Here is a 23,783-nt window from a genome sequence, read left to right as displayed (position 1 = left end):
TGTGTAGGGTTAGGGTATGATAGTTACAGCTCACACGAGGAGGCGGGGACTCAGGAAAGACTCACACACTACAAGTACAAGTATTTCTACGAAGTTGCTCGCAAGTGTTGGAAGCTGTGAATCACTTAAATTAAACTATCGTGTACTTCTTTTAGGTGTAAATATTACCGCACACACAATTAATTCTCATAACCTGTAAAGACCAGCCCTCAATATACTCATACCAGTACTTGATATACTTGGCAAAGATAGAGTTCCTCTAATAGTCATTGTAGATAATGATGCTAGCAGTTTGGAGACCTGTCTCAGCTGTGGGTTGTCATGAGAGATCCTCTCTCAAAATTGCCAGTCCTGTGACATGGCTCATGATGTCTACGAGTACGCATTCACCTCACTACCTCCAACTTTTTCCAATCTTCATGCGTGACGACGCGCGTCTAAATTAATATTACACACGAGCAACGCGTTCTGCACACTACAAAACACACTCCACACTGCTACAGACGGTGTAGCTGGGCACAATGGACATTCAGACACTCCGATCAGAGATCAAGGCATGGGAAAGAGCATACGCTGATAAACACGGCCGCAAGCCTACGCCTAAAGAGGTCAAGGCGGACCCTATTGGTGAGTATCAGAGAAGGGGGTGGCACTGCTCTTCGTGCAACAATTAACACAGCGAAAAAGTACCATCTTTACAATAAGTTCAAAAAGGCTGAAAGTGCTGGCACCGGTCCTTCCACCCCTAAACGGGCTTCCAAATTACACTCGTCGTTGAACTACAAACCTGTGTCGTTTTCAGTCAAGACTCCAGAAAAACAGATTTCCAAGAACAGACGAAGATCTGTTTCCAAACAGCAGCATGCCGACATTGTCACACCCTCGCACCGGTCATTGACCTTCTCTAAGGCCCCAGCACTGTCCAGAACACCTCAGAAACAGCTACAGGATACTCCTAAAGCTGCGACACCCAAACCATCCCCGAGCGTGCCGTTAGGACCTACACCTAGCATTCATGGAAGAGTAGTAAGTTTGCTGGAAGGACTTGATGGCACACCCGTGAAGGAATTTGCCACCCCCGGTAACGTTTCTACCCCAGTGAAGGTTGTTTCCATCACCTCCGAGACGCCGACCAACAAACCAGCATTGGATGTCAACGACGAGTTCACCACACCTGCATATCTCAACCGCATTTCTGTTGATGTTTCTCCATTCGAAAAACGGCTCTCTTTCGCCGAGAGAATCAGGCAGTCTGTAGTCGAGAGTCCTATCAAACAAATGTCTCCTGAGAAGGAGTTGTCACCAGCTAACCAGACTGAAGAGTATGATGACGATGAAGACGCTTGGCGTGAACTTGAAGGACTGCCTCCTAAGCCCAAAGAGCCTAAGATCGTTGATGTTACATTCGACGGGGAGGAACCTGATGAGCTGGACGAGATCATGGGAACTGTGGAGGTCCATAATCCTTATGATGAACCTGTGCAGGACGATTTAGATTGGGTTCATGAAACTGCTCTTGAAGGAGAGACTGCTCTCAGTGCTCCTATCTACAAAGAAGGTGGTATCAAGAAACGCAAGCATCAGACGCAGAAGCGAACCACTAAAAAGGCTATTGTGCGAGTCGAGTCTGAACAGCACAAGAAGGCCAAGGTGGATAACGACAACTTCTCCACCACCAACAGACTCAACACGGGATTCAAGGTCAATATGGGACAGAAGCAGTGGGCCTCGAGGTTTAAGAAGTGATCGCCCTAGCATTTAACATAAGCATACGAACGCATTTAGAGATATAACATATACAGTGTTTTTTGACTAGCTGCCATGTACAACTACTTACATACTAGTCTACAAGCAGCGATATAACTACAAGTACCATTTTCCCAATCATTATCTAATATCTATTCAACAAATGCATCCATCCTTTTGCTCTCTCTAAACACTGAGGAGCTCCAACATACCCTGGATCTTCTTGCTCTCCTTAGCAGTCTCGACCTCGGACTTGAGAGCGTCGTAGAACTCAGACACCCGCTCTTCGAGTATCGGGCTCTTGGTAATCACACTAGTGTACATGTCCAGCACGACTGCAACGTAGTCAGCAACAATGTTGATGTATCGCGAGTCAGCAATGGCCTTGGTAGCGAACTCAAAGAGAGGCTCCAGAGAGTCCTCATCTCGGTTCAGCAGTGCAGCTCGCACCTTACCTCGCTTCTTGAGCTCTTCCAGAGCCAGAACAGAGGTCTCCAGATGCTCTCCAGACAGTGCAGCATCGAGAGCATCACCCCATCGGAATCCGAGAAGCAGGTTTTCATATCGCTTCAGCAGCTTCTTGTTGGGCCGCTCGTGCTCCTCGACAATGACATGCTCAAACTGACCCTCGTACTTGGTTCCTCCAAGCACGGGTCCCTCTGCCTTCTTCTTCTTCTCCTCCTCAACAGCAGCCTTCTGGTCCAGAACCCGTCCGTTGCTGATCTTCTCGTCCTTCTTGGGCTGCTGGGTTCGAACAGCGACAATACCGGAAACCAGACCGGCCACAATATGCTGGGAGTCTAGAGACATACCAGTACAGAGCACTCCGGAGCCGTACTTCCAGCCGTAGGTAACCTTGAATGAGGTATCATCAAAGACCTTGACATGGCCGTCTAGGGAGCCAGCGAAGAATCCAGAAGCACCGTGAGTAGGGGCCAGGCAAGTAACGGTCTTGCTGAAGTTGCCCATTTGTCGGATGGTCTTTCCGGTGGTCATGTCCCAGGCCTTGACAATGGGACCTCCGGCAGACAACACCATTCCGTTGTGGTAGAGGACATCCTCAACCGGGTGATCCTGAGCCAGAGAAGAGATGGGGGTCTTTCCGGATCGGGCGTCGTAGAGTCGAACAGTTCCGTCGTACGAACCAGCAGCGACAACGTTGGCATCGACAAACTCTCCACATCGAACGTAATCCTGAGCGCCCTCAAACTCGATCAGAGGAGTGGAGCTGGTGATATCGTAGAGCTTGACGCTTCGGTCGTCGGAGGCTGTGAGGAGAGTGGTGAGGTTTGTGGGGTGGAACTTAGTCACATGAGTGGCCAGTTGGGACGCCTGCAGAGTCACCAGAATGTTTCTCGACACGGCATCGAAGATCTGAACCAGACCTGTAGCATCACCGGCCACAATCAGCTTACCATCAGACCGGAACTCGCCGCAGTATACAGTATCCTTGAAACGAGAGATAGTCTTGGTGACTTTTCGGGTCTTTCCAGAGAAGATCTGGATTCGAGTAGACGAGGTGACGGCAAAGTCATTGTGATGGTTGAAGGAAACGTGAGAGATGGCATTGTACTCTTTGACGAGCAGAGGCGAACGGTAGGTTTTCCAGAATTTTTGCTCGGGCGTCAAGTCGGAGCCCTTTTTGACCTCCTTAGCAATCGTCAACCGGTTCAAGGGGGCGGACATTGTTGATTTGCTTGTGTGGTGGTGGTGATATTGAAATCTTGCAGATGGTTTCCAATTTTTTCTGTTGTGCATGCACCTTGAACTTTATTTGCGGAGGTGGATTTGGAGATATCCACTGTCGAACATAACTACAAGTAGCTTTATGTTATGGTGAAAGGGGTTGTCACTAAGTGGGATTAACTGGGGGGAGGTTGATATTGAAAGGCAAACAGCTTCTTATAATCTTTCGTGATGGCTAATGGCCTGCTTGTTGTAGGTTTTGCATGCGTTTATCTTCGCGTATTACTTAGTATTACTTAGTAACTTACTTGAACTACAGTTCAGACACTGGCATTGAAAAATGCAATAAATACAGATGTCTTCTCATCTCTGGGAAGAAGCTATAGAAACACCTTGGAACTCTCCTTGGAGTCGTATAACGCACGACCAATCTGACGGTCCAGCTCCATTCCGTAGCCACACTGAAAGTACGACCGGTCAAACCGACAGATGTAAAATCCTGATGGCAGGCACAGCATCTTATGGAAAGGTCCAAACGGTCGTGGACACTCCATATGTGTGTCTTGGGCCAGAAATGCCGAAGTTATCATGTGAGCACGTGCACTAGCACACTCAGAATTGACTCTGAGATCAAAGTACTGATCACGCAAGACAGCCAACAGAGTGGACTTCCAGTTCTTGTCCTCTTCCAGGTTGAGCTTGGAGAGGTTGGGGAATACAGATGGATCCAGCGGAGGCAGAGGATCAGTTGCCTCCAGTTCTAGAGCCAAAACAATCACTCCCGTGAACACATGGTAGTAAATGTTGTTCCAGTGAAACAGAATGTATTGTTGGATCTGTGGAGGAGCAGAGTAGAGATAGAATTGGTTCTCCAGTAGCTTCAGAAGTGACATGAGTCCAGAGAGTCGGTCGATCTTGCCACATCGGAAAAGCAAAAGATTGGCCTTGTGCCATTGTGTTGTCAGTGCCAGTTTCTTCATGAACTCCATAGGATCTCCCTGGGGAAGAGTATTGATTATCTGGTCGATTCGCAGGAGTTCAGCAGGATCTGAAGAATCATGGCTGTTCTGCAGTCCACGGGTGAACATGTAGAGCTTCTGGGTAGTGTGTAGAAACGGGTATGAGCTGAAAGGCAATTGGGGGTATTCTAACCCAGATTTGTGGCCTACAAATGCTTGGCAGGCGTCGAAAAAAGTGCCAGAAACCGAAATGAGGTGGTTTGCAGCTTCCTTCACGTCGCTGGAGGCTGTAAAGGGAGGCAGAATCCGTTGGCTCATTGTTACCAACAGACCACACAGAGACCATCCCACCATAAGACAGTCGCCAGAGAATGAACTGTAAATGTAGAGCAGTGCTGCTCGGAAGTCGTCGATCGACGAGGTCACTAACAAGGGTATTCTGTTGAGGTATTGCTCGGCGCGATCAGAAAAGTGGATGACGGCTGAAGCATGCAAGGTATGTAGCAGCGAGTCGAAAGCGCAGGACTTGCAACTCAGGGCGTAGACTGTGTATATCAGAGCCAGGAAGGACGGTGGTTGTGGCGGTGATGGCGGTGTAGGACCAGCCTGCCCGGGGTATAGGTTTTCATAATGTTCTTCGAACTCCTTCCAGTCAATAATGGGGAAGAAGGGGTCCACCAAATTCCTATAGTTCTCGATCAGAATGTCGCTTATGTTCTTCGGGAGCGGCTCGTTGGCAATGGCGCTCTCGTACTCTTCTGTTTTGTAGGAAAAGATGCTGAGGGGATTGTTGTTTGGCGCTGTTTGGATCGGCAGGTGTTTTTCAAACAGGTGGATGATCTCCGAGACAGAGGAGGCATTTGAGAGAAAGTCAAGGCTTGTTTGGGTGATAAAGGCCGGCGACTTGACCTCCTTATCCTTGCTCTCCTCCCATCGAGAGTTACTGCCGTATTCGCAGGTGGCTTCAATGTTGAGCTTGACGCAGTTGGAGCAGGGGGTTCCATGGTCGCACTTTCGTTTCCGCTTGCGGCAGGGGTTGCACGACAGGGTCTCTCGCTTTTTGCGGCTCTGTCCTCGTTTCAGGTCACTTTTGAAGTCCGACATGTGTGAGTTCCATCTACTTGTACCGTTGTTGGGAGAAGTTAAGATATTTTTACAAGGTGCGAAAGAGAGGGAGTTACTGTACAGTAGCCGTTAATGGTGATAAGATTCGGAAGAAGGCTCTAATGTACGGCGCTGCTACTGTAGGTGGGAAGAAGAGTTTTTGTAGCCAAAGTTGGTTCTCTCTACAGTACGAGATTTGATATATAATATCGCTCAGCAGTTTCTCACGATACTCTGTCTTGGCAGGTTTTCCCTTACAGCTGGACATGTGACATGTATGGTATCAAGGTGTCAGGACACCCAGATGCAGCCGCACACATAATACCAAAGGCAGAAGTGAGTGAGACCTTTATCTCAAACAAGCCACTCTGCTGTATGAAAGAACCAGACGAGAGCGTAAATACCGGTATGTTTCAGCTCTGGCACGTGCGTATCTTTTCTTGTACTACTGAGCTCAGGTACAAGTAGCTACCCCGTCCTGTTGCTCATAACGCTTTTTTTCATTGATAAATTACAACAGCCTAAAGAGCTGGTAGGAACATTGTCATGCACCCTGCCATTAATGCGCATGGTGTTAAATAATCTAAGAAAGTGAATGCGCTAGACCCGGTCGTACCTTAGCCAACAATGCCGTCTAGAACATGCCACCAACTCGAGTGTTCATATTAAGAGTCTTTACATTTTGTTTTTTTCCCCACAGCCGAATGTGCAATTATTTACCCGACACGGTCTTCACTCTTGTTCTAAGGTTGAAGCGAATCAGAATGCACACAATGTGGGGAAGAGGAGCATCAAAAACAGCACTATACACCAAATGCACGCATTTCCAGAAGCTCAGGAAAATGTAGCTACAAGTACATGCTGTAGCTACAGATCCACGTACACAATCAAAAGATTGGATAAAAAGTACTAGTAATAATTTAATGCCCGAGGAGTGAGCACACTATGTCCGAGAAATATAATCTCTCTGAGTTTATGCAGTTTTAAAAGATTAGCAGAGGGACACATTCCATGATCAACAAGTCACTCAGAGCAGGTGATAGTAACCGCCAAACCAGCCCTTGCCTTAATAATCGGAAATGTACTTGTCGTAAAGGTCCGGGTACCACTTCTTCCCCACATCTCTATGGGACACAATCCGGTTCCGCAGATGGGCTTCTCCGAAGCAAGAGTACTTCTCGCTGATGAATTCGGACGCCACGTCCACCTCCCGCTTTCTGGCGTCTTGAGGAGATGGGATCTTGTCCTTGATGAACCGACACTGCTCCTGGACAGCCTCACGAGTGAGATCCAGACGCACTCCACAAAAATATGCAATGGAGTGTCGTTCCTTGGGCTGGCTCTGTACCTGGTGAGTGGTAGCTCCACAGTGTCCGTCAGTGAGAGCCTCAAATCCCTGTGCAATGTTGCACACGAGCGAGTCCTGGATAGGAGTGGCATCGATCCACTTTCCCTCCGAGTTGAGGACCTGCAGGCCTCCTGTCTGGTCTTGCAGAACATATGTAAACATGCCGGACGAGTCTTTATGGGGACCGACTCCCTGGCCATCTCCAGGAGGGTATCTGATCAGCTTGAGACGGTCCATCTCGCCTAGGAAGTCCGTCACCGAGTTCTTGGGCAAATTGAGACACTCGGCCACGAGCTGCAGAAACTTGAAGTTCATCTCCTTCATGGCGTCGAGGTATGCTGTGACTGCCTGTTTCATTTCCTCACCAGTTTTGCCCTCTGGGAATCGATTGGGTCCGTCCAGCCGCTTGTAGGGCTCGTCACCTTCCTTCCAGGAGCTCTCCTTGCCGTATGATCCGAAGTCAAACTGTTCTCGCTGATCTGTTTTGGCAGCAGTAGTTTCACTGCCGAGAGCTGTGTATCCAATGAAGTGGGGGTTGTTGAGCATCGCAATGCTCTCCTTCTCCTGGTGGGACAGATCGGTAAAAGCCTTGGGCGAGAACTTCTGAAGAGCTCGAGCCTCCTTCTCCACACCATGATTCACGAGGTAGAGAAAGCCGATTCGGAAAAGAGCATTCTTGAGATCCTCTAGCAGCTGAGGCTTTGTTGCAGGGTCCTGGGCCAGAGCCAGGTCGATAATAGGTAGGGATTCCATCGTTGTATCGTCGATGACAGGCGCCACGCGGTTTGATTAAATAGATCTGGTCCCATCTTTGGGCTTGCGCCTAAATTGAAGCACACGTGACTTGATGTGATGGCGGGGAGCATGACAGCAGCATTCTGAGTCATGCATGGGAGCTCCACGGAGCTGACTTGCATCTCTCCATAGACTGTACGGCAACATTTACGGGCAGTTGCACTTTTTGGGCGTCGTTTTGGTCCACCGGATCACTTACGAATCTGTCCTCCGTACTCAGTTGGCGATCTTGCACAGAGGGAGTCGAGCCTTAATTTACAGTAGCATCTCGTATTTCATCATCCATGCGTCCCACAAAGTCAATGTGTCAGACTTATGCGGCTAACAAGCATTTTGATTGCAACCAAGCCGAGCTGGGTTCCCATAGCCGAACTGTGGCTTTTCGGAGTACTGTCAGTGGCACAATAAGTCCGCCTTTTCCGCTCCATCCGAATATCTGAAACTACTGCTGTGTAGATACAGTTTGTGTTGTGTCTCATTGCATGCCATTAATCTATGGTCTATGTTGTATCGGTACATACGGTACAACTGTAAAATACTGTACTCGTACGGGTACCGTACTTGAATCGTACTTATAGTACGAAGTAGTTATAGCATTTTCACTTATAACTGGTGAAAAACCCATAACAGACGTTCCCAAATACTCATGGGTCACATCCCACATTCCAAGCCACTATCACTACAGACAGCAGAAGTGGCTACTGTATGTACTAAGTAAAGGAGAAAAGGCACTTCCGTCGTCCGCTCAACCACACATAACCTCAGCCGAAGTCCAGTGCATCTCTTCTTGTGGAGACACTGAACACTGCTGGAGAAAGGCGTCGTCAAAGCGCCAGACATTCGTATCTATGCTGATGGCATAGATACCACCCTCTACCACAGATACCGTCTTGGAGCTGATATTGAACAGAATATCATGTCCGGGGCCACTGCTTCGACTCCGCTGTAACAACAGGCACTCCTGGTTGTGTGAATCAGACACGGGAGAGTAAAGCGCGTCCAACTTATACGAATCAGCCAAGTACAGCTGATCGTCTCTCTTTGTGAACAGGAACAGGGAGTAGCCTACAATGCACGCAACATAAGTTCCACAAACCGCCACAGAAAGACAAAGAGAACCATGAGGCTCTCCTCTGCACGAAATGGTGTCTGTGAAAGTAGCCAGAGGCACGGCTTCTCCGTCATTATCGATTACTAAAACCTCAGTAGTCACATTTCGCAGATGTTGTCTTGAGCCAGTGACCACCCGTTTGTTCATGTGGTTGAGTCTGTTTAGCTGGGGGAACTTTTCGATGATGGCGACTTTTGTATCAAGATGGTGCAGACACGAGTGTGGAGGCGCCTTTGATCTGGACATGGTGGACATGTTGATTCGGGTAACCGGTCCCACGCCAGATCGAAGCTCAAACAGCGTGTCTTGGCTGTCTGGAATAGGTCCATACAATGATCTGTGTCTCACATCATGAAAGAGATGGGTGATTTGTTGCGGTGATCTGTTGAAATGAGTCTGTAATCTTTCGTGAGGGAGTCTCAGCAGGTCTTTGGTCGGCTCTGTTGCAAACACTGCTGGGGACATGGTCCAGGTGTCGTCTACTGGAGTACCGAGGTTGTTTGCGTTGCGTGGCAACCTGAGCAAGCTGGAGTGCCATGACGAGACTGGGGTCATGTACTGACACAAATGCTGCACATGTGGTTTGAATCGCTGGTCGTTGTGTAACACCACTGATCTGGCAAAGTGGCAGGTGTGGGACAGTGCTAGGAGATCATTTAGCGTCTCCAGGTTGCCGAGCACATTTTCCAGAACTTCCGGAGGCAGTAGGTGGAGCATGGGCGGAAATAAATAGAAAATCTCTTGATGATAAAACAACAAAAGGGGCTTTGTGTAACGGTAGGAAGCGGACTGCCATCACTAAATATGTGACCTTGGAGGTCAAACTCTATCGTTATCGAGACGATGGAACGTGAGCCGAGCTAAAGACGCGACCAACGTGCAAAAGTAATCAATAGAAGAGAACTATACTTGTAGGGATGACAGGAGAGTCGGACTTTTCCAGGGGGCTTATTGTGAGGCTGCTCTACATATTGTATTGGTTCTACAGTCTCAAAGGAGACCTGTAGCTGCTACCCATCACCGCACTCACTGACGTCCTCTCGGAACAACTGTAGCAACCAACCTAACATGGAAAACAGCAAGATGATTCATTCGACATGCGTTCTGGGCGTGGCTTGAAAATGGCATTGTATTTGTCTCGCACGAGTGCACATTGTTACCTTAAGTGCTCTTGTCGTGTGTATCAGACAGTGGTTATGGCAACGGCGCCAAATCCACCGTATCCAGTTAGCTGGCCAAACAAACAAGCGCCGTTTTTTAATAATATCCCCTACGTGTAACGTCACATTCGTACATCTGGTTATACCTGCCAGCTATGCCTCTGTTGCATTGCTCTCCGACATTTCCTGAAAAAAAAGAAGTTTGGATGCATGGATTATGCGCAGACGATACCTGACAGGACAATCACATGTACTTGACAGTTTATTGGCAGCTGATCGTCCTCCCCGTTCGCTAGTGCCATCTCGCGATATGTGCCTCCCTACAAGTAGCAGCCTTGTTTCATTCACAAAGCTCCTAACCTATTGTAGTATGAAGTATGATACACATGCTAGCTAGTTGCATTGTAGGTAGTGTCACTTATCCGACAAGCCCAATTTAGATTCGGTTGAGGGATAATGTGACCCACTTCATTGTCAAACAATGACAATGTGTTAAACCAAAGACGGCGAGCAAGTTCCGAGGGACCCGTCTATTGCGGCTCGTGGGCTTGTTGTTGAGAGGGGGTAAAGAGCACAAGTAACACAAGCAACAGTATATACTGTACATACTTCATTGTCATAGTAAGCCATGTGATCTCCTTTTTGAAGAGGTCAACTCTTTGTGAGTAACAACCCCACTGTCGTTAAAGGTGCGTGATGGTTTACTGAGTGAAATGCTGGTATAGTATGTACCTGTGGCTTGTGACAATCAATCTTCTCGTCACTCACATACGAGTTGCTCCTATTCTCATCAGACATTGTCTACGTACGATATTTACACTCCACCACCTGTTGTAGAGAAACTAGAAACACCGGTACACGGACAAAAACCAATAAAAAGAAACCCCGGCATCAGCAGCTCCTCGGAACTGCCTCTGTACCCCCCCCCCCCCCCCCCCCCCCCGTTAGCACAGGCTGTTAAAGATGGTAGTCCGGAGATGACTTAGTCTAAGATAGTTCAAGCATAGTTCATGGACATTTCTGATCCAAGCCTATCGGAACCTACATGAAGCTTGGCATGGGTCTTAGCACCGTCAGCAGGGGCTGAATTGATATTGAAGTGATTAGTGGATCCTCTTGGAGCTCTTCCCGGCTTGTTTAGCATCCCACTGTGGCTTCTTCGCATATCTAGCCCGTATTATTCTCAGAACAGCTAAAAAAGTTTTGACCGTTGCCGAACATAACGCTACTGCCGATACACTCGGGTGCTCAGCCTCCATTTCATTTCCCAGCCAGTTGCGTGCACTATAAGGCGAAGAGCATCTCTGCCGGAGTCCGAGCTCGTATTTTATTTTCAAAGCGCAGGATTTGCAGTATGTATGAGGACGGCAGGGATGCACCTGGCCGGAAATGCTGAGCCGGAATAACCGTAAAATGACATAAATACGACACATATGACGTTGACAGTGATCCATGGACGGATTCAACGCCCCAGGGGGCCGTCTCAATAGTTTCACATGCTGGCATAGTTTTGCATCAGCTCTAGTCTCTCGGTATTCACTCACACCTTCTGTCCATGCTCAGCCCCCATTAAATTATCAGGCAGGCTGGCTGACCTTTCCACTTTAACTCAAAATCCCAATCGAGAGAGCGTGTACATAGGTCTTGCGGCGCATCTCCTAACAAGGATTCAGGAACACTCACTCTCACTCTACTGCAGTTTCACATTTCCGCCCTTACACACTCACACACGAGACGCTGTTCACCGTTCTACGTGCACGACACACGACACCTAAAACTCGATCAACCGACTACTTACACAATTACAAACTCCTAACAAGACACAATGGAAGCTCTAGGGGATCTCTACACTGCGGGACTGCACAACGTGGGTCTGGTACCGCTGAGCGACGTCGATGCCCAGAGAAGATGCACCGTGTACCTGGAGGACGCCGTGGAGAAGCTCAAGGAGCTCATCAAGAGCGAGGAGGTCGAGCTGTCCAACAAGAAGACGGAGCCCGGAGCCGTACCCGATAACACTCTGAACGAGCTCAAAAACACCCTCACAATTCTCAGCAACACCGGCGGCATTGTCCAGCCCTCCAAGGGACGGTACACCTACAAGAACTACACCTACAAGGCGTCACAAAAGTTCTGGGATTACTGGGACAAGATCAAGAAGCAGGTTGTGGAGATCAACGAGGGAGTCACTCGGCACTCAGATGACTTCAACCAGAAAATGGCCACCGCTGATGCCCTTGAGAAGGGTCGAACCATTTATTAAGGAGTTGTGGATAACATGAGCAATGGAGAGTGGGAGACAACAGGCACAGGGATGCTACAACAGAGGAGGGGAGAACGGTCAGTACGGGCTCTAAGGGAATGCATGCTTTGCTGAAATGAAGGCTTTCCTGAGATGAGATGACTGCTGCCATCGACTGCTATGCCTTCGACTGCTATGCCTTCGTCTGCTATGATGGTCCTGCTACCTGTACGTGTAATAGTATGTAATAAGAATAATAATACATCAATAATATCATTTCGTCTTTCCCTGAGTTCTGTCTAAAGTCTTTCTGTGTTCACTCTAGTTTCTAGTTTCTATATTCTCTCTAAAGTCTTTCTGTCTCTCTGAGTATTGGATATACGCCATGTCGTGCCGAATTATATGCATCCAAACACCTGTTCTATTTCCATGCGTTCGCCTAATGTTTTTTTCATTAATTAATTTATCACACTTTGACCTTGGGCCGTTGTCAGATCTCCGAACTTATGCCGCCCTCATGCAGCGTCTGTGATTATTTTGACGTCATTACCTACGATATATGATGACAACAGTAACCTGCCGAAGAACACGAAACACCATACGATGCTGTTCTATCGAATCTACAAGTACAAGTCTCACAACATTGCTACAGTCAAAAGTCATAGTACATCAATCCATTTCTATTTCCATGCATAACGCCGTATCCTATATATCATATCATTCCCCAATTTCCGTTATTTGTTGTTGCTTTGCGCAATCTTTTGTAATTTTTTTTTGTGTTTTTGTAGGTGTTTCCCGCGTGTTTAGACAGTCACGTGCTGCAGCTTTCGCTATTCTCATTTTGTTTTTGGGTGATCACAGACGACCTTCCTCGAGCTCGGAGCAAACTCCCTCGATAACGTCATCCTCTTCGCCATTGTCTTCGACGAACTCGATAACAGCGTATTTGACCAGATCCCATCGGTTCCAGAAGGACACCGAAGCGTCCATGTCGGACACATCAGAAAGATCTTGAAGGTAGTACTTGGCCTTGGTCAGACGTTCCTTGAGAGCCTGCAGCTTTCCACTGTCTTCAATCTCCTCGTCATCCTCGTCGACATCCTGCTTGGGGCTAGGCATGTCGTAAGCGTAGTGCTGATCCTCAGCAAACGAGGTGCAGGCGCAGAATCGAGCCCAGACCTCGTCGATAGCAGACACGAGATACTCGAGGCATCGCTGTCGAGCCTGGACATCAGAGCTAGGAGCGAAGGACCGTCGTCGTCGCAGCTTGGTGGCCGAAACAGACCGCTGTCGCTGAGAGACGGGTCGGATTTCGGTCTCGGAGCAGGACTCGGACTCGGAGGAGTCAGCAGAAGGAAGAACCTTGAACTTCTTCAAGAAGACCTTGTCGGCAAAGTCACCTCGTCGCTTCAGCTGGATCTTGTCATCGTCGGAACATGCCGAGTTGAAGACATAGGGGGGTGTAAGAGGACAGGCCATGTTGAGATAAGCTTTGTCAATGTCCCAATGGGGCAGTTAAGCTCAGGGTATGGGTATGGGGGGTTTCAAAAAAAGACACGTCAGCAAAAATTAGACGGGTTGGTGCGCACCAAGCTACCAGCGAAGGAGTCAGTGGCGTGTAGAAGATAAAAAAGAGCTCAATAAATAAGACCACGGATAAAATTAATTACCAGTAATCCTCAACGAGATAGTCGCGTCAAACAAATCGATGTTTCGAATATGTATTTCGCGTCCTGTTGAGAGCGTTGTTGTCGTGCTAGACAGACAGTTTTGGGGTGTGTAGGGGGTGGTTGGGTGAAAGGAAAATTTTCGAATTCAAAAAAAGAAGAAGGGAAGGAAGAGAGGCCTTTGAAATAGAAGAGAGTGCACCAGCCAGGGATTGAATGCACGTCGCTAAATTGGGCATTTTACCCGGCTGTTGCTGCACAACTCTAAATTATGCAAGACAAGCGGCCTGAGACAAAGGAAAAAACAAAGGAGTGCATGGAAGGGAGTCGAAAAAATGAGCCGACTGGTGTGGGACGTGACAGTGGCGTTGTCAGGGAGGCGGTGGTCAAAGGCTTCAGACATGCAGAATTTGCGGTGCGGTGATATCGAGACGCGTTAGGGGGAGGCCCACAAATCGCTTCCCACTCCAATATTAGGGAGATACAGTATAGAATTGGGTGTGCTGGCAGTCTGAGCAGGTGACGGTCGCCATTCTGCAGTGAATTTGGTTTTCTCGGACACCGATACGAGAGCTCTGGCCCTGACCGACCAAAGCGAGACGTTCGAACGTTGAGGCTGTTATATGTTTGCTACATGGGGTGTGTATACCATACAGCCCACTCCACAGTGTAAAAAGCGGCAGAAAATGGAGGTGAATGCGGCATATAATATCGAACACGAGTAACGGCGCGGTGGCCATCTAACAGCGCCGGCACGCAACACATCCATATACTCGAAAACTCGTCGTTTCCCACGAGGAAAATGCCACGACCCCTGGTCCGCGCCTGTCGGTTGTTTATCCATTTTGCCACCCACTGACTCACACTGTAACCGAACACAAAGGCTGAGCCTATTTTCTGAAAAAGACTTTCTCGCACTACGGAGCGTACATAGCAAGCTACAAGGTCCGTTGTCCGATAAACATGGGGAAAAAGGACGGAGCATTGGGACGCACTAAAACATGAAAAGACAGGAACAGAGCGGAGACAGACTTTGCGGTCCAGGCGACAGGCGATCCTGCAATGTCTATCCTTGGTATCGTACACCACCACCTATGTGTCCGTATTGCACTTCGCCGCTGCAGTAGGGGTGTGACAATGCGAGTGGTCGAATGCGACGATCGCAGATGACAGGCATACTATGTAATATGGAGACATGACGTGCCTGTATGGGGCAACTGCTACAGTATCGTACGTACGAGTGAAATGCTGGTACCAATACAGGTAAGATAGCTATCGTACTCTTACAAGCACATGTGTACCACGGCTCGACAGCTCGACCCAGCCCGGTATCGTACGCTGCGGTACGAGAGCACCCAGAACGCGTTTCAGATACGACTATCCCAGAGAACAGCCCAAAGGGTCCAATGCGGAGATAGTCCTAACCCTACTGACATGAACAAGACGAAACGAGTGAAACAAGAACAGTTGTTACAAGAACAATTGTAGCTTACTTGCATTTCAGTCACCACTTGTCTGTCAAACAGCAAAAGGTTCGGACACGCGATAAGCTATAGGGGTGTGTAAAAAGGACCTGTCCGAAGGCGGCCAGGCCACATAATATCAGTGTTATTAATACAAGTACTTGTAGTACGGAACAAAACAGGGGCAAACAGTGCCTCCCTGCCAGACACAGCCCCGACGCTACAGAGTAGCCTCGCCGTAGCTGCGCACTAATGACACAGAAGAGGGGACAAATCTAAACAGCCCATGTTACTGCACCTCCGATACACTGAGCAAAGACGGTGCCAAGAAGACACTTAGTACGATACCCAAGACTTGAGGGTAGACCGCCTGCAATTGGATTTGCAATTGAATTTCGCCAAAGTGAAATATATCGAGCTAAACAGGCGGCGCCGCGACAGACAGAGCACTGATTGGCCGTCCCCAGGCTCACTGTCTCACCCCAGACTCCCAATGTCTCAGCTGGGCTCGCTTGGCTCAAATCTTGGCTCCACGTCTCCGACCACTGGAGTCTCTTTGGGAAGAGCCCTATCCCAAGGGTTGCTGTCTGGCCCTCTGATATTTGCATAATCGGCGCACAGAATTAGGGCAAGTGATGAGTCGCGCGTCAACGTCATAATGAGAAGAGGTCCACGGCTCTTCGATCGCAGCAAGAATCTTACGTCGTTGTCTTTATTACTCGTAGTACTCGTAGGGAAGAGACGACAACAAGAGCAATGGGTTCTACAGTAATGATGGTGTAGATTAACATGTGAATACCTTTGATGCCAGTATTCAAGTTACACCATCGTTCTTCCCAGTACACAATTCTCTGTACGAGAAGCTACTCACTATCATACAAAGATACAAGAAATGTAGTCGACACAAGCGAATACGGCTGCCGTCATACGTACTCTACATGGCGCCTGACACCGTTGTCACAAAATCCATACAATAACCAAAATGGCTCATATCCTCTACACACGGACCAGTAAATTGAAGAACGCTGCTCAATACGAGCCACCTCCAGCAAATCCCGCAGCCCACGAAAGCTTCCGCGCTCCACATTTCGTATCGCCCAGAGTTTCACCAACCTACAAAGTTGGTCTTCACATGAAGCCGTTGAGGCACGGTACAAGTACAGTATGTAGCAAACTCTCCCAGGCACGATCGATTGGATGCAGCATGCGGCGGACAGCCCTGTGGGGCTATTAAGAGGACACGAACTTTGGTAGTTCGATCTGAGCAGCCTACGCAAGATAAGCTGAGTGTAACCGGTCGCACGATCATCCCTACCAGAAAGACAAGACAGGGTGTCGATGCTCACCAGACACTATGTACGAGTACGAGCACATCATTAGACACACCAGACTACCCCATTGTCTCAGAAATATCACCTTACCAGCTGAAGCTACTTGTAGTCTGTCCGAAACTTCACCCTCAAGCGAGTAGTGGAGCCAGAGAATCGCTTCCTGCAGTTCATTTTATCCCACAGAGCACAGCAGACGGGTCTTCAACAAAGCCACAGTTGCAAAATTCACTACGAGTAATCTCACTGTGTCCACAGTGCAGGTTCATGGTAGTTATCCCACTATGCTGAAGTGTCATACACTAAGGCAGGCCTCAACGGTATAGACGCTACGGCTGGAACACTTGTACAGTATGTAGTCAGTCGCGAGCGGTTCGATGTTACTGGTGCAGATACAACAGGCGACTTGTGCACGATTTCACAACTACTTGAAGGCATAGAAGGTAAATTTTCGCAATCTGAACGATGCAAGGAGTATATGAAACAATAGCAGGCTTCGTATCTCTATAAATCACAACACTAACTATACAACGGTGACTTCCAACGGCGCGTTCCGGTAGACTGCACCTACTACTTGTAGCTAGTTAAGACAAACCCGCGTGACTACAGTTCTCGTACACGTACAATATCCGGCATCGAGTGATGTACCTAACTACTCAATACCAGGTTGATCTCAGCTATACACCAAGTCACCACACCCACACCATCATTATATATACATCATCTAATTTTATGTGGTACGTAGATGTCTATGCGTTCCTCCCAATACAAAAAAAAGTCTTGTCCAATATCGTGTCATGACGATACACGCCTTTTACTGGATGCCCCAGGCGTCCTCAGCTCCATGGCAGAACTTTGAGCAGGCCACCGAGGCCGAAAGAGGGTAGTTAGACAGACCAATCTTCTCGTCGACAAACTCGTCGGCAAAAGAATCCTTTCCTCGAGCCATGGCTCCCACAAACACACAAATGCTCTCGTCATCATCCAACTTCTCAATGTAGTCCTGGGTCTTGACCACAGGTGCGTCGAACGACAGTGTCACCTTTCGGCACTTGTGGGGCAGATGGTCGGTGATAGGGTTCTTGATCACCTTGAGCAGCTTCTCCTCCGAGTTGACCGATCGGATAGACAGCTCGTGCAGTAGCTGGACCATGAGACCGGAGAATCGCTTGAAAGTTCGGGGGATTCGAACACAGGGATTCACTTCGATGAGCACGTTTCGCGCGGTGGAAATGTAAACCTGTAGCTTGCCAGCCTTGGAGATGGGAGAGTCCAGAAGAGTCAGCAGACACTGATGGGTAATGTCGGGCCGGGCCTCAGCGATATCTCGCTGCATTCGCTTCAGAAGACCCTGGTGGTCGTCACAGTTGAGCAGTGCATACTTGTCGCCTCCAGAAGAAGGGATCTTGTGAGTTTCCAGACAGGCCTGGGACAGAACGACAATGAGTCGCTTTGTGTCCTTGTCCTTTGATGACAGAGGCTTGGGCTGTTCGGGCACGAACGAGGGGTTTTCGATCTTGTTGTCCTTCTTGGACGCCTGCAAGTCGTTAGGCTTGTCGTTGGGCTTCACTGGCTTGGCCTCCTTCTTCATTTTCGTGTGTATGAGTGTGTGGGGTTTGGAAAATGCTTTTCAACTGGGTTTTCGAAATAGTGCTGAAAAAATATCAACTTTTCAATTAAGCTTTTGATAGCCGTGATGGAGGTTGGGATTGGGACCCGAGGTTGTGGGGGAGTGGCGATACGGTGAGTATACAGAGCCGATATGGGGCGATTATTGGGTCCGTTTTTTGTCCATCAGTTGTCAAGTGACATTTCACTTCGATCGGCCAACTTCCCCACCTCATAGCTCGTCTTCTCGGGTACATATCTGTTGAGTCACGTCAATCTAGCTTTTATCAACCTCTAAAAACATGGTCTTGTGCCCAGACTGCGAGTTAGACAAAGAGGAAGTCCGCACAGTAGCTGAAGTAACTACTTTTGATTCGACTGAGATATATCTTAAGCGGGATAGGAACCACTACGAGTATTGTACTTCGTAACCAAGTCATAGAACGAATGGTGTACTGCCTGTATCCATCAGCACCTACATCGCCTTAGATTGTCTATGCCGACACCGGACGTTTGAGATGTACAGTATGAAGAAAGTGGGGTGTTGTGACGATGACGAAGAATACAGCGGCGAGAAAAGGGTGTAGTTCTTGGCCAACTGCAAGTAGTCATCCACAAGAAGGTACAAGCACATTTATCACAGTAATAACATCTTACCGCTCAACAACGACAAGTTCCAATCTACCATGTGAGACAGGCATAATTGTAAGGTGTAGGTGCATACAACTCAGACCCCGGTTGAATAATTTGTAGTGGGAAAACAGTGATATAAAGAAGACATAATATATCTCCAGATGAACCACAGCTATACTGTACTCGGCTACTTGTCAAACTTCCCAAACTCACTCACTTTTACGACCTGATCCTGCTTTGGCACGTTCACACCCAAAATCGGAAGTGCAACATGCATATGCGCGGTGGGTACACCTCCCAACTTTGTTGACAAACCACTGGATATACTCGACACCGCCACACGCCAACCACATGCCATGCTGCCGTTGTCTCTAAACGCCCAGCTGTCCAAGCTGGACGTCGAGTTTGACGACGACTTTTTCGATGAAATCGACTCGGGCTTGGCCATGGCGTCCCAGATGAGCAAACCCATCGCTCCACCAACTCGAGCAGATACCAGGAGTATCCCCACAGCCAAGAGAGATGTCCGCAAGGACTCCGCAAGAACGGACGCGTCGGAAACACGAATCCAGGCAGACATTACGATGATGGCCCCGGACCTGAACCCCAAAGATGCCGAGATCATGTACAAACAGCTGGACATAGAAAACAAGGAGCTGAAGCGAGAACAGACCAAGCAGCAGGATCTAATGCGTCTGGCCGAGAACAAACTGGCCACAGCAACAGCACGACACAACCACGAGCTTGCAATGGCTAAAAAACAGCACATATCGGTCACTGCAGAGCTGGAAGAGAAGGTCAAGGCTCTACAGCTGGAGGTGGAGAGACAGAACTCCAATTTTGCATTTCTACAACAGGAGCTCGAGATCACCAACAAGGAGTCTAGGAGCAGTGTCCACAAGCCCGGTACTCAGAGGTCACGCAGTTCCAGGGACCACAGCGTGACCAATGTGACTCGAGAATCGGACAACCCCCGAAAGCGGAAAATCTCGGGGGCTGACGAATGGGGCGCCATGTTGCCCAAGAGAGCAGCCAAAGTGGCGACGATTGACCTGAACGAGGAAGAAGAGGCTGATTTCCCCGATCTTGACGGACCACGGTTCAGCAAGTCAGCCAGACCGACAATGGCTGACAAGAGAAACACTCATAGACAGGGGAATGGCAATGGTCACAAACGAGCGCCAAGCAATATGGAAAACGAGACTATTGATCTGATTGACGACATTGATACGGATTTCAACGACATTGATGTCGTCTTGACTACTGAGGCACGACCCAAGATGACTTCAAAGGCTGTCGTTTTCAAGGGCACAAACGAGGCATCCTGGAAACACGTTCAGAGTACCCGATACGCAGATATTGTTGCTGAGTACTTTTATACCAAACAAAAGATTCCCCAGGGCGAGATCGTGGCCGAAACACCGGCTTTGCCGTTCTATCTTCAAGACGATAAGGCTTTGGATGGGGTTATCAAGACAATGAAGGACGCTCTACTAGACAATATCAACAATTTGAATCATTTTGACATGGCCCAACCCTTCCATTACCTTCGAGAAGCCAATCTGAACGTGGAGGTACTAAACAACATCTATACCTCGATTGTGGCACCAGGAACACATCTGATTCCAGCTGCAGATATAACTGTTCTCTGTGAATGGGTCATCAAGTGTCGCCTGTTGGAGGATACACGGCCTCTCTGGCAGGTTGATCAGAACATTACTCCTGAAGTGTCTGAAGAGAAGGGCCGTAAGAAGTCCTCCAGGGCAAGAAGAGCTGCTGCACGAAGAAGAGGAATCAAGCCTGACTGGATGAATTTTGACAGCACTCTTGCGGAGCAGTCATTCCGTACTTCAAGCAATTTCCAGGCCGATATCTGCTACAATATGTACGCGACAGCATGCCACGTGGTTCGGTTTCTGAGAAACTACGTCGAGTTACAGTACAATCAATGGACTCGAGGTAGTCCCAGAGAAAAGGATGTTACCAGTTTGATTAAGATGTGTGTCTTTCTCAATAATCTGTCGATAGCCACTCTCAGATGCGACTCCATGGACATCTTATGTACCATTGTGGCCGAGTTTAATCCCGACCCTGAAGTCACAGAGTCTCTAGAGACCAAACAAAAGATTACCCCCTTTAGCGCCAAATTGACGGCCCCAAAAGATCGATTTTACTGTGTTGGGTTCGATCTCAACGTCAAGGGATACAGTGACGGGATGAGATCGCCCTCAGAACCTCTTATTCCTTGGTCCAAGATTCTCAACGATCTAGATGGAGAGCTGGTGGCGCCTCTTCGCAAGTTCCAGATCCTGGCATGCAGAAAAGTGATGCGACTTTTCTATTTATTATGGAAGACCGATTTTGCGCTATCTCACATATCCGATCCTGCCTACGCTGAAATGTGGATGTTTTCCGAAGTCGTGGAGACTCTGACTAGAAGTCTGGACAACTACAGCGATCCCCAGCTTAGTAAAGATTGCATTCGGGTCTTATCGCTATTGAAGGATGACGGGATTCCAAAATTAACCCGAAGGCTCTTTCTGTCTTGTCTCAGTCGCCTACAGGATATAGGTATTCCTGAACTCCATACGGTGGCTGCCATGGCTTGAAGCGTTAGGGAGGCTGCTAATTTATAAATAATTTATCATGCATTTGACAACAACCGGGCGAGAGTATAAGAGATGGAGATCACACTTGCACGCACCAGCAGCAGGTATACAATCCACAGCAACTCATGTTCAAGCCACGGTGATCGCAAGAATTTTCACATCCCTTCCTCGATCTGTGAGCATTGAAAAATCATCTTCACATGGTTGACTATATTCTCGGAAACAGTGCTATACTTGAAGGACGGGTGATATGGCTTCCTGAGGTGAACTACTACACATATGTGGCGTAATTTCAGATCCTCTTCAATCAGCCCTCGAGTTGTACTGTACCACTTTATACTGTAGATGTTCTGTATCATCTCACTCTACATACTCAAGTGATACTCCAGTGATACTCCAGTGATACTCCAGCGGTGTACTACTTCTCGAACTCGTACCACTATTCGTTCTCGTACCAACGTCCCATCCGGATCTTGTGAGCACCCATACTATACATCTACTTGCAGTTGCTGGGAAATCACTATGGTCCCTTGTCCAGCGCTGAAGCCACCATACGCCAAGGGATGGGTATAAGTACATTGTAAACTTCAGGACTTGATATCTCAGCTTTCAAAACTCGACACTAGTCATCCCAACGTAATGCTCAATGAATCATCCACACTCACTCAACAGTACAGTACCCAATATCGCAACCTGGGTTTGTTCTTAGCACCCTTACTTCTACGTGAGCACAGAGGTCGCCACTGCACCACTCGGTGCAGCTGCCGTGCAAATTATCACAGCCTATTCTCTCTACTTACTGTAAATGCTTGATTCTGAAGTCAATATCGGCTTCAAATTTAAATATTTTACAGCTCATTCACTCATCTCGTGCTACGTCATTGCTGGTCTATCCACATGTACAATACATTAATTTTTTATCAACCTACTGGTTAACTTACTCGGAAGCCTTGTTGCCGAAACCGTTTCGGAACTTTCGGTCAACGAGCTTGAGAGATCGCATTCGACCGGTACCAGTGGTGTGTCGTCGCTTGGCCTTCTGACCCCAGTTGTAGGATCGGATCTTGGCGGAGGGGTATCCGCAAGAGGCGCAAGTCTTCTTCTGGCAATGGAAAGATCGCTTACCGCATCGGGTGCAGAGAGTGTGCGACTTGGTGTGCTTCTTACCGAACGAAGTGGTACCCTCTGAAAGTTAGTATTGGATGAAAATGTTGACTTGGAGCTCTCAATGTTCGGCGGCAAAAATAACGTCACAAACGCCACGGACACAATCTCGACCAAGCTGAAACGTGATCTAATAGTCGACAAGGGATGGGTCACGGTGTAACAGTGATAAGCAGTGGCAAATGTGGCGGTGGTCGTGTGACCCATGGCTCAAAAAAAAACATGACCAATGATGATCGAAGCCTGGTTAAATCCGCTCAGTGAGCAAAAACAAAGCACACCACATCAGAAATGTCTCGCCACATTGCCACACATTGCCGCATTATCACCTTCTTGACTACACCACCTCCATGTCGTCTAACGATTGAGGCCACGCTTCCGTCCTGTATCCCGTCGCATGTCGAATGTCGCCCGTCGAATTTTTGTCGTCGTTATTCCGTCTGTCGCTCTCCACGGTCTCTCCATATCTCAATATTCCGTCAGCACTCACTGGTCATTTTGGCTTAGTGTCGTCGTGTATGTAGGAAAAAGTTGTAGGAATCAATTTTCAAAGAGCTTGGGAGCAGAGCCGGGGGACTGTTTTTTCCCAATTGGGAAGTGTAGTCATGTGACCTCTCAACTTCTAGAAAGCTTATTTTCCAACGTCATTCCGATGAGCCCTAACCCCGGACAGCCAAGTTGGGACATGTACACGAAAGTTTAAAATGACATCAGAGTCGCGAACTAATATGCATGCGGGCAAGTAATATGTTGTGGTGGTAACGCGATGAAGGAGTATGATGGAGGTAATTAGACCCGTTACAAGAGATTAAACGAGGCATAAGAGTTTTTTTCCAGACATAAACAGCGATTTTGACCTGCTTTAAGCAGCGAAATGTAGCGCTTCTCAACCTCATGTCTTTTAAACATCAAAATTGATTTGACGCGCGTGCGATACACGGTCCACGTAGCGCAACATGGGCTAGAGACGAACTAATGTAACTCTACGGATACTTGGTGGATTTTGATTTTAAAAGATGGAAGTATAGTAAACTGGGGGAAATATTGGCAGTCATCTCTACCTCTTTTTCAATTGTGTCTCTATGTCGGGGTTCAGAGACTGCCTACCTACCATCACATTAACCTATATTCGCACATAGGTTTGACGCGCGTATTGCCAG

The 23,783-nt window shown here is 48.2% G+C and overlaps 10 protein-coding genes across 10 annotated transcripts; 3 read left to right on the top strand and 7 right to left on the bottom strand.

The window, feature by feature from the left end:
* Window positions 1-521: 521 nt before the first annotated feature.
* Window positions 522-1,746, top strand: YALI1_E02231g (uncharacterized protein; the record flags this gene model as incomplete). Its single annotated transcript, XM_503425.3, has 2 exons — window positions 522-627; window positions 680-1,746. The coding sequence occupies 2 exons, from the start codon at window positions 522-524 to the stop codon at window positions 1,744-1,746; spliced, it is 1,173 nt and encodes a 390-aa protein (XP_503425.3).
* Window positions 1,747-1,932: 186 nt separating this feature from the next.
* YALI1_E02203g (uncharacterized protein) lies at window positions 1,933-3,504 on the bottom strand (the record flags this gene model as incomplete). Its single annotated transcript, XM_503424.2, has 1 exon — window positions 1,933-3,504. The coding sequence occupies one exon, from the start codon at window positions 3,502-3,504 to the stop codon at window positions 1,933-1,935; it is 1,572 nt and encodes a 523-aa protein (XP_503424.2).
* A 308-nt stretch (window positions 3,505-3,812) lies between these two features.
* YALI1_E02183g (uncharacterized protein) lies at window positions 3,813-5,495 on the bottom strand (the record flags this gene model as incomplete). Its single annotated transcript, XM_503423.3, has 1 exon — window positions 3,813-5,495. One exon carries the CDS (start codon window positions 5,493-5,495, stop codon window positions 3,813-3,815), a length of 1,683 nt encoding a protein of 560 aa, XP_503423.1.
* Window positions 5,496-6,561: 1,066 nt separating this feature from the next.
* On the bottom strand, window positions 6,562-7,596 carry YALI1_E02162g (uncharacterized protein; the record flags this gene model as incomplete). The annotated part of the gene is made up of 1 exon (XM_503422.1): window positions 6,562-7,596. The coding sequence occupies one exon, from the start codon at window positions 7,594-7,596 to the stop codon at window positions 6,562-6,564; it is 1,035 nt and encodes a 344-aa protein (XP_503422.1).
* A 787-nt stretch (window positions 7,597-8,383) lies between these two features.
* On the bottom strand, window positions 8,384-9,466 carry YALI1_E02143g (uncharacterized protein; the record flags this gene model as incomplete). The annotated part of the gene is made up of 1 exon (XM_503421.3): window positions 8,384-9,466. The coding sequence occupies one exon, from the start codon at window positions 9,464-9,466 to the stop codon at window positions 8,384-8,386; it is 1,083 nt and encodes a 360-aa protein (XP_503421.3).
* A 2,268-nt stretch (window positions 9,467-11,734) lies between these two features.
* Window positions 11,735-12,172, top strand: YALI1_E02121g (uncharacterized protein; the record flags this gene model as incomplete). The annotated part of the gene is made up of 1 exon (XM_503420.3): window positions 11,735-12,172. The coding sequence occupies one exon, from the start codon at window positions 11,735-11,737 to the stop codon at window positions 12,170-12,172; it is 438 nt and encodes a 145-aa protein (XP_503420.1).
* Window positions 12,173-13,006: 834 nt separating this feature from the next.
* On the bottom strand, window positions 13,007-13,630 carry YALI1_E02102g (uncharacterized protein; the record flags this gene model as incomplete). Its single annotated transcript, XM_503419.3, has 1 exon — window positions 13,007-13,630. One exon carries the CDS (start codon window positions 13,628-13,630, stop codon window positions 13,007-13,009), a length of 624 nt encoding a protein of 207 aa, XP_503419.1.
* Window positions 13,631-17,423: 3,793 nt separating this feature from the next.
* On the bottom strand, window positions 17,424-18,200 carry YALI1_E02056g (uncharacterized protein; the record flags this gene model as incomplete). The annotated part of the gene is made up of 1 exon (XM_503418.3): window positions 17,424-18,200. The coding sequence occupies one exon, from the start codon at window positions 18,198-18,200 to the stop codon at window positions 17,424-17,426; it is 777 nt and encodes a 258-aa protein (XP_503418.1).
* Window positions 18,201-19,206: 1,006 nt separating this feature from the next.
* On the top strand, window positions 19,207-21,459 carry YALI1_E02046g (uncharacterized protein; the record flags this gene model as incomplete). The annotated part of the gene is made up of 1 exon (XM_503417.1): window positions 19,207-21,459. One exon carries the CDS (start codon window positions 19,207-19,209, stop codon window positions 21,457-21,459), a length of 2,253 nt encoding a protein of 750 aa, XP_503417.1.
* A 937-nt stretch (window positions 21,460-22,396) lies between these two features.
* Window positions 22,397-23,120, bottom strand: YALI1_E02007g (60S ribosomal protein eL37; the record flags this gene model as incomplete). The annotated part of the gene is made up of 2 exons (XM_503416.3): window positions 22,397-22,644; window positions 23,114-23,120. The coding sequence occupies 2 exons, from the start codon at window positions 23,118-23,120 to the stop codon at window positions 22,397-22,399; spliced, it is 255 nt and encodes an 84-aa protein (XP_503416.1).
* Between the last annotated feature and the right edge of the window lie 663 nt (window positions 23,121-23,783).

This window comes from Yarrowia lipolytica, chromosome 1E, assembly GCF_001761485.1.
Source record: "Yarrowia lipolytica chromosome 1E, complete sequence".
Classification (NCBI taxonomy): Eukaryota; Fungi; Ascomycota; class Dipodascomycetes; order Dipodascales; genus Yarrowia; species Yarrowia lipolytica.
This window is presented reverse-complemented; position numbering and strand designations above follow the sequence as displayed.